The 11,853-nt window shown below is 38.9% G+C and overlaps 1 protein-coding gene across 1 annotated transcript; it reads left to right on the plus strand.

Moving 5' to 3' along the window:
* Positions 1-5,514: 5,514 nt before the first annotated feature.
* LOC139948235 (uncharacterized) lies at positions 5,515-11,815 on the plus strand. The gene is made up of 2 exons (XM_071946324.1): positions 5,515-5,641; positions 9,408-11,815. The coding sequence occupies exon 2, from the start codon at positions 9,433-9,435 to the stop codon at positions 10,063-10,065; it is 633 nt and encodes a 210-aa protein (XP_071802425.1). The 5' UTR covers positions 5,515-5,641; positions 9,408-9,432; the 3' UTR covers positions 10,066-11,815.
* The last annotated feature ends 38 nt before the right edge of the window (positions 11,816-11,853 follow it).

Consider the following 11,853-nt stretch of genomic DNA (forward strand, 5'->3'; position numbering starts at 1 on the left):
CTCCATTGCTCGTTTACATAGGAGGTTTTATGCTAACAATTATTTTGAGTAATTATCAACAGTGTCCACCAGTGCCTTTAACGAGTGAGGTCTATTATAGCATAGAGAAAGGACCTTTCTTTATGATTACAGCAACCTTGCAATGGGGCCACAGGCTGGTTCAATTCAAAACACAGTAAACCCACGCGTATAGACCTTTCTTTTGCAACGTCACAGCCCGAGTTTTTGCCAACCCAGATTGGAAAACTATGGAAAGCCGTAAGTGCAAATTAAGAAAAGATCGCTATTTTTGGTATTAATGTAACCAAGTTTGTTGATTTTGTTAAAAACAAAACAAATAATTATGAGAGGTATTTTATTTAATTGAAAGTTTGCAGAAAATGCTGAATTTGGTTAAAGCCATTATACACTTTCGGTAAACAGTATTGTCCAAGTCCCACACTTCGTGTATCACAACTTATATATAAAACAACAAACCTGTGAAAATTTAGGCTCAATCGGTCATCGGAGTCGGGAGAAAATAACGGGAAAACCCACTCTTGTTTCGCCGTGTCATGACATGTGTTTTAAATAATTATCCGTAATTCTCGCTAACGAGAATTTATATTGTTTTACTGTTTTCTCAAAAAGTAAAGCATTTCATGGACTAATATTTCAAGAGAAGTCTTTCACCATTACCTTCTGTAAACCCTGTAAATTATTTGCAAATCTGTGAACTTTTGTTTTTTTGTCTGTACCGAAAGGGTCCAATGGCTTTAAAACATCTGTTTTTAAGATTTAGTGATTTACTAACATTCGGCCGACCATGCCAACCAAGGCGGTTTGTTTATCAACAAAAGAAAGGTCTATAACCGTGGCCATCTGAACTTGTTTTTTTTTTTTCAATTTAATTGCGACATCAAGAAGCAAAAACAGTCTTTGAAAACTCACTGACCGCTCCTTTGAGAGGTTGTTCTGAAGATATACGATGATCTGATGGTGTAGCAAAACAAATCAAAACAAAATCGAAACATCAATCAATCAAAAGAAACATTTATTTCCGCATTCACAGTTGAGTTAACCACCGTGTTTTCTTCCTGTCAATGAGGAAACAAAGGAAAAGGTGTGTAACAGATAACGCTTAACACCAAACGAACAAATCCATAACTGCGTTAGCGACATGGCCTTTCAGAAACAAAATTATGTTTACGCAGCTGTTGTTTTAGGGAAACTTCTTCCCCAGACTTTGAAGACAAGTAAGCAGGGGAGGCGGGGCTCCTCGTCATTATGCACTTGAAGTTTTAATATGTTTTCTTCATAAATCAAGCCAACAAAAAAAAATAAGCAAGCAAACAAAATGAAACTTTCGATCACGATAGCAGGGTATACACCTTTGGTAATCACTCAAAATTATTAATGATCATGAACTTACTTGGAATGCATTGGTTGGGGGCCAATGTAATCCAAAGGAAATGGCCTTGCCCTTTATAGAGGTACAAAATGTTGTGCTTGCATACAGAATAATGATAGCATAGACGACAACTACTCTTCCATTTTATCATCATCTTCCTGTTTCCCTTGTAGTCCGAAAACACCCGGGGAAACCCTCGACAATGTAACACTTACTGACACATAAAAATGATTGGCTGACATAATTTTGACAGTCACACAATCTCTCTCGAGTGTGTGTCAACAAATTTGATTACATACAAAATGTGCCAGACGATTGGCGACTGAGTGTATATGTCTCACTCATGGGTTGAAAATGCTCAGCGAGCAGCCGAACATCGCGGACATCGCTGCATCATTCCTTGTGTATAATGAAAACAAAACATTTGGTTTTAAAGGCATTGAACACCTTCGGTTATTATCAAATACCAGTATGCTCACTTGGTGTATCCCAACAGATATGCATAACATAACAATCTGTGAAAGTTTGGGCTCAATTGGTCAACGAAGTTGCAAGAGAATAATGCGGGGAAAAAACACTACTTTGAGTAGAAGCCTTTTATTATTTGAGATGGGAAATTACCTCTTTCTCAAAACCTGTTACTTCAGAGGGAGCCGTTTCTCACAATGTGTTTTACTATCAACAGCTCTCCGTTGCTCGTTACCAAGTAAGTTTTTACCCCAACAATTATTTTGAGCTATTACCTATAATGTCCAGTGCCTTTAAGAAAAAAAGTGTGTATATTTGCTTTATATGGCTACCCAGTTTGTGACACTTAAAATGGCAATAGATGCTCTAATGATGGCTAAAAACCGCATCACTTTTTTCTAGCTCAATTAATAGATTTAATTCGAATTCATTTGATTAAACAAACTTAAAGCTAAGGTTTGATTTTCTTGAAGGCGAGGTTGCCTTAACTGGCAGTGGACACTATTGGTAATTACTCAAAATAATTATTAGCATAAAAACTTACTTGCTAACGAGTAATGGGGAGAGGTTGATAGTTTTAAAAACATTGTAAGAAACGGCTCCCTCTGAAGAAAGAAGTAGTTTTCAACGAATTTGATTTCGAGACCTCAGAATTAGATTTTTAAAAGCATCTGAAAGCACACAACTTCGTGTGACAAGGGTGTTTTTTCTTTCATTATTATCTCGCAACTTCGCCTTTTGAAAATGCCTCACGTGTTAGCTTATACATCACTGTTTTGTTCCTTTCCCGTACGCGTCAAGTCAATAAATTAGATTAATATTATTTTTTAATGCGCGAAAAATCCATTACAAAATAACTTAATCAAATTAACATATAATGCCCGAAATGACAAGCTCCCCAGCAGCATCACAAATCAAATTTGTCATTGACTTGGGTAATGCTTTGAATGAAAGTGTTTTTTTTTCTTCTTTTAGTTAGAACTGTTGACAGGGTGTTTGTTGTATATTTGGTTTGCGGTAACACCATGTGTGTATCTACTTGCCAGGTAGAGTTGTTCAAGGGAACTGTCTTGCTTTATTCTACTGCCGTGGAGTTGATAATCGGAGGTTCGGGAGACTTCTCAGTTCTGAAAAGAACTGTCCTGCTTTTTAACTATTACCAGGGCGGATGGTATAGAAATTAGACTGGACTACTACTTTAGCTTATAGGATCGTAATTAACTGTACTGCCGCGGAGTCAGTTCTGAAATTGGTCTCAACGTTTCGACTAGCTTGCTCTAGTCATCGTCAGGAGACTGGAGGGTGTTTGTTTTATACAACTTTTATTTCATAATCCTCCTTGAAAGTTCTTCTTTTTTTGGGAGTTCTTTTTAAGATTACTTATTTCTCTTCAGACTTTTGACTTCAAGGTCAGCCAGGTTAAGAAAGACAACGAAGTGTAGTTCTCTAAGACGTTTTACTTGAAAATAATATTCTGCTCGCAGAATGAAATCGACACTTAAAGACGCAGTTTTAAAGATTTCCTCAGTCGAAGTGGAACTGATTTGCTTTTCGTTCGCAAATAAACACTCAAGCTTAGTATTTTTTTTACATTTCAGGTGAATTTGTTTTGTCCAAACAATATTTAATCAATGAATACAACTTAAAAATGACAAGACCATGCACAACAAAATAAATATCAAACTGAATGAACTCTAGGGAAGGATATCATCCTACTGACTCTAGTCACCGAAATGGAAAACAAAAAAAACATTTCACTCTTAAAAAAAGTTGCCTATTAGGAAAAAACTTGCCATTGCTATACGTGTCCAGTAAGCGACAGACATACGGGAAACGAAAACATTTACATCTAAACCAAACATGTTTCTTACAAAAATAATCTTGGCTTTACAGCAAAAATAACAAGCTGTCGTTTAAACGGCGTTGATTTTTTGTCCAGCTCATTATTCTTGTTTGGACCTTCATTGGATAGTTTACTTAACAGCGCATGTGAGCTATCATGGGAGATGTCACAAATTGAAGTATTGTTTTGTTTAATGAATCAATAAATCTCTAAAGACAGTTACTGATCACCGAAACTGCAATATATTATGTTTTTTTTTATAGTGAAACGCATGTTAAAGGCATTGGACCCTTTCGGTAAACAGTGTTGTCCAAGGCCCACACTTTGTGTACCACAACTTCTATATCAAATAACAAACCTGTGCAAATTTAGGCTCAATCGGTCATCGGAGTCGGGAGAAAACAACGGAAAACCCACCCTTGTTTCCGCGCGTTTCGCCGTGTCATGACATGTGTTTAAAATAAATCCGTAATTCTCGTTAACGAGAATTTATATTGTTTTGCTGTTTTCTCAAAAAGTAAAGCATTTCATGGAATATTATTTCAAGAGAAGTCTTACACCATTGCCTTCTGTAAACCCTGTAAGTAATTTGTAAATCTGTGAACTTTTTTTTTGTCTGAACCGAAAGGGTCCAATGGCTTTAATTGCGATAAAATAATACAAGTTGTAGCTTTAGAACAGGTGGTAATGTTAGCGAAATACAAACAATGATTGTTTTACTTTCGCATTTGTGTTACAAATAACGTTGACAGTTTAAACAAAACTGGGTCTGACAAGAAAACATGGTGCTAATCTTGAGCCCCCCCCCCCCACACACACAAAAGGGCTTTAAACGTGAACTTCATTTTAAGACTTCTCTATACCACCGTTTCCAAGCCAGTGCAGTCAAAACAAAATGGAAAAGGGGAATCGTGACACATTTTTACGACGTAATTGTATTAGCCTAACTATTTTATAAATGCATAATCACTACAGCTTTTTGTGTTAATTATGTCAATAGTTTATATAACTTAGCGGTAAACACACAGCTTGTATACCCGCGATAAACACACAACACTATCTGCACAAGTTATTGAAAGTCTGAATAAATAGTTTAACACGAACACGATTTGATCAGAAACTTCTGATAGACTTCAGTAAAAAAATAAATTGTGAGGTGATGAGAAAAACAATCATAGAAACTTGTCGTGACGTCATGATTGTATTTTGTCTGATGAGCTGGATAGTCTGTAAAGAACTGCAGGTAAACGACCTGACGTTTCAATCATTTTTTCAATAATTAAATTTCTGTAATAAAAGACCCTTGAGATTATTCAACCGCAAAGCACTTTTTCAAAATTGTCGTATTCACAGAGGGATTAGTTTATGTCTTGTTATTTTGTTTTAATTAATTCTGACAGCGTGCACATGTGCGCATCGGCAACAGATTTCACCCACGTAATAATGTCTAATTTACGTAACTTCAACAAAATTAATCCACCACCCTTTTGGGAATTATTGATCACCTCATATCCGTAGACTTGTTACAGTCCAACCGGTCGTTGTACACTCCCTTAAAAGAGTTTTGCACTATCACTTCACCAATCTCACTTAAACAACTTGGATGGCGGATACGTGTGCCCAATAAACGGACGCAAATGAGTGCGTGGTTTCCCATAGGCTCAGTGGCGCTGTTGTCTCAAAGCGGAGATGCCCCTCGGATTTTCCCCGGGTGTTAAAAGACGAGGAGCCAGCGAATCGAAACGTAAACGGCGACACCCACTCTCTAAGATTAAGCGACCTCAAGAATGATAAATAGCCAGGACTAGACGAGTCTGGAAACTACACAGCGTCAGAACACCACTGCAAGAAGTCTACCCGTGTACGAAAGCTGAAAGTTACTCTCATCAACTTCTCGGTGCTGCTTGAGAAAGCCGTCTTTTTTGGCTGACTTGTTTCAGGTGAGTTTTTAAAAACTTTCATTCCGTAGTTTGTCATAATGCTCCTCTCATTGTAGAAAGTATATGTCACTGGGTGCAACAGGCAACCAGCTCAAGGCAATCTGCAAGAAGGTCAGATAAATCTCAATTCATATTTCTCATTGTTGTTCATGGGGATCGTGTGAGTAACAGGCTGCCAAAGTGTTCCTTGAGTATGCAGTGCAGTTAGTTGCTTCCAGTCAAGTTGCCTGTAAAAATGCACTGAGTAACATGGCCTTGCATGCTTTAACGTCGCAATCCTGTCAAACTTTTCTTTGATTTGTATTGTAACGGGCACATCCACCACAAGCCTCTGCTTTTAGGATGCCTCCATCCATGTGAATGTGGAAATAAATGTTATATTATTGATTGATTGATTGAAACTCTGCTTGTTGTGTGCAGTTATGGACGAAGTATAAGTGCTTATTGCAAGATGTTTTTAATATCAAGGAAGAGAGAGTGCTTCATAAAATCGAACGCGTTGTCTTTGGATCAGAGTTAAACTCTCACCCTTCAAAGGGGTCCACCATAATTAGTGCAACACAAATTGCTGTGGTTTTCTTGGTTTAGGCTACTGAACGACCCTGTCTCATTTTAGTTTGAGTAAAATTTAGTTTGGGCGCAAAATACGATGTGAAGTTGAGTTTGAGTCTGCTCTCTTAATTGTATTTGATGAAAAAGTTCCTGCAAGTTCGTTGCAAAATCTATTTCAAATTTTGCTTTGGGAGAACTGTTGTTTTGCTGCAGCAAAATCGTTGAAAAAGTTGCTGCAACAAAAGCTCACTGCAAAACCTATTTTAATTGAATGTTTTCTTTGGGTGATTTCTTTCATTGAAGTATTGTTGTTTACAACAAAATCGAGTCACTGCATCTTCACAAACACACCCTTTCATACAAATGCATATCGTGTTCCATTAACCATTCCGCCAATATCCTCCCCCCTTTCTTATTTTGTGCTAAAAACAAAAAGAAATAGCTTTCATCACAAACGTCTTGAGTGCCGCAAAAATTCTTCAGTGTCTATAAAGATTTAATTTAGTACGCAAAACAGTTAGAGACTACTCTTGGTTTGGCAGTTGTATTTCTCCAGTGCGATTCCATCCATCAGCAGTTCTAATAGTGTTTTAAATTAAACTGTAACACGTGAAATGTGTCTTAAGAAGGTGTTCGGGTGCTGAATTTGCAAGTGTTGAAGCATGCAGTTGGCTGCATATTTGCGCAAATTAAATTGTTATTCGGGAGAGAATGGCCCCTTGCAATGACGTCACACCCGGTTGCAGTTCTACAATGGTCTGCCATTTGGGCTCGTTCAGTGCCTCAAAAATGCTTTACACATAGACCATGGAATGAGGTGCATTCTGGTATATACACCTAGCAATCAAGTTTGATCGCTAGCTAGCCCAGCATGCACCTCATTCAACAGTTCGCTTGTGCAATGGGTATTTGCGAAAAGGTATATTCAATACACTCTGGACCATAATGCCTGCCGGGAATACGATGTTTTCCCTACCCGCAATCAAAACTACTTCCTCTGTGGGACATTCTCGTGTTCTGAACCAATAATTATAAACACAGTAGCAACTATAATGACGTATTCAAGTTGAATAATTCCCCAAACCTCATTTTTTCCTCGCATTCAATGGCATAATTTTGTGTAATTATTTTCCCTTTGGAGTACTCAGCGGCCTGCCCTTTGAGAATCAGAATTAGGCGGGATTTCTGATGATCATGCGCCTTGAAGCAACGGCGAGTCTGTGAAAGCCTAGTAACAGCTTTCAAAGAAATCAGACTGCCAGTCATTTTTAATCAAGTTAAAGTATAAAAACTGTTTATAGTTTATGAGATATTACTAAATGAAACAATTAAGGGTCCATGCATCATCGGTCGTTGACTCAAAGCTTAAAGTGACTGTTAAACTTATTTGTATTAATAGAGCTTTTGTGCACTAATGCAAAAGTGCCTGTAAATGCACTCTAAATACTATACTGGGTTGAACTGAAATAGGATTCCGGGTTCCAGTGGTTCCTAAAGTTCCACGGGTTCCAATCCATTCATGGGTCAGTTTGACCCAGAATCTCTGTCAACGTGACCCGTAACTTACTTGAAATTTTGACATCTGATCCCGGGATACGAAATGAATCAGGCCCCAATGGGATCGGTAAATTCGGGTCAACCTGAACCGGTATAGAGTGTGATATTATTCATTGGGCAGGAGAAAGAGGTTCAACCTCGGACTCTTTCGATCCCGGCTCATCCGCAAGTGTGTAAGGGTAGCATGGTTGGTTTCGCCTCTCACCAAGGTGACCCCGGTTCGATTCCCGGCCAGGGCCATATATGTGAGTTGAGTTGTGCGTTGGTTCTCTGCTGTGCCACGAGGGTTGTCCAGACCATCCGGTTTTCCTCCCTCGGGAAAAAAATCAAACACTTTCGATCTTGGCAGTGCTCCGTGGTCATATGGGTTGATGTGGCTGGCAGCCAAAGGCGCTTTGCATGCCAGCTTCTCAAACACGTTCTAGCCGCGTCCTTCGCAACTCAGCTCTTAGGTGCGAGTAAGGATGATTAGCCCCCAAATATTATTATTGTTTATTATTAAGGATCTCGTTTACAAGAAGTATAATGAGATGAAAGGATTACGTTTCTTAATGAAATAATAACCGTTTGACGTAATGTTTACGTTGTTATCTGTCTCTCTTTTTTAAATTAATTGTGATGTTTTGTTCTCTTTCTTCATTGACGCACGATCACAAATTAAATTTGCAGACAAAATGTACGTCGCCAGTGGCATTATTTTCTAACGCGGATTAATAATGGTTTCAAACAACAAGAGATTGAGTTCAGTCACCTTTACACCCCCCTAGTTAAAGGCAGTGGACACTATTGGTAATTGTCAAAGACTAGCCTTCACATTTGGTGTGTCTCAACATATGCATAAAATAACAAACCTGTGAAAATTTGAGCTCAATCGGTCGTCGATTTACGAGATAATAATGAAAGAAAAAAACCCACCCTTTTCACACGAAGTTGTGTGCGTTTAGATGGTTGATTTCGAGACCTCAAGTTCTAAACCTGAGGTCTCGAAATCAAATTCGTGGAAAATTACTTCTTTCTCGAAAACTATGGCACTTCAGAGGGAGCCGTTTCTCACAATGTTTTATACCATCAACCTCTCCCCATTGCTCGTCACCAAGAAAGGTTTTATGCTAATAAATGTTTTGAGTAATTACCAATAGTGTCCACTGCCTTTAAGTAGTGCACTCAGGATACTCTGCCAATGCGCGCACTCTGCTACTTTTCAGAGAACTTTATTACATGGTCCAAATTCATAAAGCTGAGTTCAGATTGCTTTAATTGTTTAAAAAATTAAGCACGATAACCTACTAGTGACAAATTTGTACACATCATGGTATTTTGCTGTTAAGCTGGTATGCTCATCATATTGTTATTTTGTTTACTTAAATGGCCTGTCTTCGCGATCACTGACTGGACACTTTGTCCGATGGTACAGTCAACTTTTCACAGATTCACAGTGACGTTTTTCCCTGCCAATTTTCATCTCTGTCGATCTGAGTTCGAATCCTATTTTGGCCACTAAAAACTTTATTTTATGTTAGACGTTTGACGAAAGGAGGGAGACATAATATTTTCATACTCAAACTCTCCATCGACATTTACTTATCCACGCGTTTATTAATGTTGTTTGAAACCACACAATTGAACCGAAACCAACTTTTGTATATTCGTTCTATAGATCCCAGAGTCAACCCACTTTCGAGATGGCATCAGTCCGGTTGCGTTTTGCTCTTTGTATCACTGCAGTTATCGTGACGATGGCGGCTGCGACAGAAGAAGAGACTATCTGGCTAACCCCTGACCTCGAAGATTCCACTACATTAGCATACGATACACAAAGCTACTCAGATCGAGCCCCAAACTCTAATTTCCTGAACGAGCTGAACGAGAAGTTGTTAAAACAGGGGGACTCGGTTCTCAAATCCATGCAGGCATATTTGATGAAGTTTCGGCAACTGGTTTCAGCCGGTTCCAACCCGCAAGAACCGGTTCCCACCACCGGCGAAGCTGGCATCAGGCGCACGCTAACTGGTGGTGGTACTACAACACCAGATGGTGGCCCATCAGAGAAGCGCAGCAGCACCCCACCCATCAGCAAGAACGACATTCTCCGAGAGATCATCCGGCGGATAAGGGAGGAGGCTGCAGGGTATCCCCTCGAGCTGCCACTCGGTATGAGGTTCATCGAGCAACCACTAGGCACGACTCTCCAGACGTACCACAGTGATAGCCCGGAGAAGCGAGACGCTGATCGGGATGCGGTACGAGATGAAATCTTGAGAAGGCTCTTGGAGCTTCAAAGAAGTAGGCTTCCCGGTATGCGTGCCGGAAAATAAACATTGTACTATACGGAGACTTGGACAATGACTCATGATCGTAATAGAAGGAAATTTGCATCGGGACAAATCAGATTTATTTTTAAATTTTACTCGTATTAAATATACACAGATGTGTTTTAGCACTGTATACTCAGTACTCTCGAGCTCTGTAGCAAAAAAATCATAGGGATATTACTCGGGTATGATTCGAACTAACGACCTTTGCAATTCAAGACCACGTTGTGTGTAAATAAAGCGTAATAGACTGTGCAAGTCCTGCGCGTATTAAACATTATGGGAAATTAACGTGGGCTGGAAAATTAGGATTAAATAGAGGGTGCTACCAAAAGTAGTTTGTACATAGTTTGCCATTGGGGGGGGGGGGCACAGATCTCCTGCCACACCGGCAAAGAACAGATGGCTCCGGGTATCGTCTTTAAACGCTGTACACTTATTTTGTGCACGAAATGGAAAAAACACAAACATTTTCAGCCCCTCAAAAAACAACGCAATCTTGGGACCTGATCCCCCTCTTAGATAAGTGGAAGAAGAGTCAGTCTAGGATATCAATGACTCAAGCGGGTAGCACTTTGGAGAAGAAACTTAAATAAATAACAAGTGCAATGACTTATTACCAGCCCTTACTTGGGGGTTTCATAGGGTCCCGATGTTCGAATACATTCTCATGATATCTTCGATCCTCGGGCCCAACAAAACATCTTACCCGTTAAACTTAAACACTGTCCTCTACCGACGTTCCTGGACCAATTGCTATACAGGTACACCATGCATAACACATCTCAGTTGAAGCGGTGTCGGCTTTTGGAACAGCCGATTATAGTTCTCCAATTTGGTGCACCCGACGCACTTTAAAAAGCCATTGGACACTTTCGGTACAGAAAGAAAAAAAACAAGTTCACAGATTTACAAATAACTTACAGGGTTTACAGAAGGTAATAGTGAAAGACTTCTCTTGAAATTTTATTCCATGAAATGCTTTACTTTTTGAGAAAACATTCAAACAATATCAATTCTCGATATCGAGAATTGCTGACACGCCGAAACGTGCGGAAACAAGGGTGGATTTTCCTGTTATTTTCTCCCGACTCCGATGACCAATTGAGCCTAAATTTTCACAGGTTTGTTAATTTATATATACCTTGTGATACACGAAGTGTGGGCCTTGGACAATACTGTTTACCGAAAGAGTCCAATGGCTTTAAAGTCCCGTACAAAAATTGTGTTAATCGATAAGTATAATCGATATTAAGATTTGAAAATGTGATGTAATTAAAATTGATGTATTTGCACTAAACTGTATCCGAGACGATGTGTAGGTTGGTAGGTGTTTCGATCTTCAGACATTCCATCCAGACATTATGTATGTAAATGTATTCAATAGCTCGTAATCGTAAAAAATGAACCGATTGACGCAATTTCACACTCTCTCTGTTTAGAATATTTACCAAACATTACTTTACTTTAGTTTGTAATTAAGACCTTTGGGGGCGGGGAGAGGGGGTGGATGAGGCTGCTTTTCGAGTTTTAATGCTTTTACATAGACCTTGCACCATCATTATTATCTCGTCCTCTTATATTTAAATAAGAAAAATTCAAGGCTCTCCCATAAGCTTTGGTTTCATCTATATTTTATTATGTGTTGACCGTGGAAATAAATGTTTCTTAAAAGGAAAGCAAGAGATTATGAATTATGTTGTTGATATATTTATCAAAAAGTCTATTCAAATAAACAGAACCGCCTTTAAATTCTGAATTAAAAATTGCCATTGCACGTTCGGGGACACC

The sequence above is a fragment of the Asterias amurensis genome, chromosome 15 (genome assembly GCF_032118995.1).
Source record: "Asterias amurensis chromosome 15, ASM3211899v1".
Lineage (NCBI taxonomy): Eukaryota > Metazoa > Echinodermata > Asteroidea > Forcipulatida > Asteriidae > Asterias > Asterias amurensis.

What these genes read in the sequence shown, in the direction of transcription:
- LOC139948235 (XM_071946324.1), top strand. Translation starts at nt 9,433, where the DNA reads ATGGCATCAGTCCGGTTGCGTTTTGCTCTTTGTATCACTGCAGTTATC.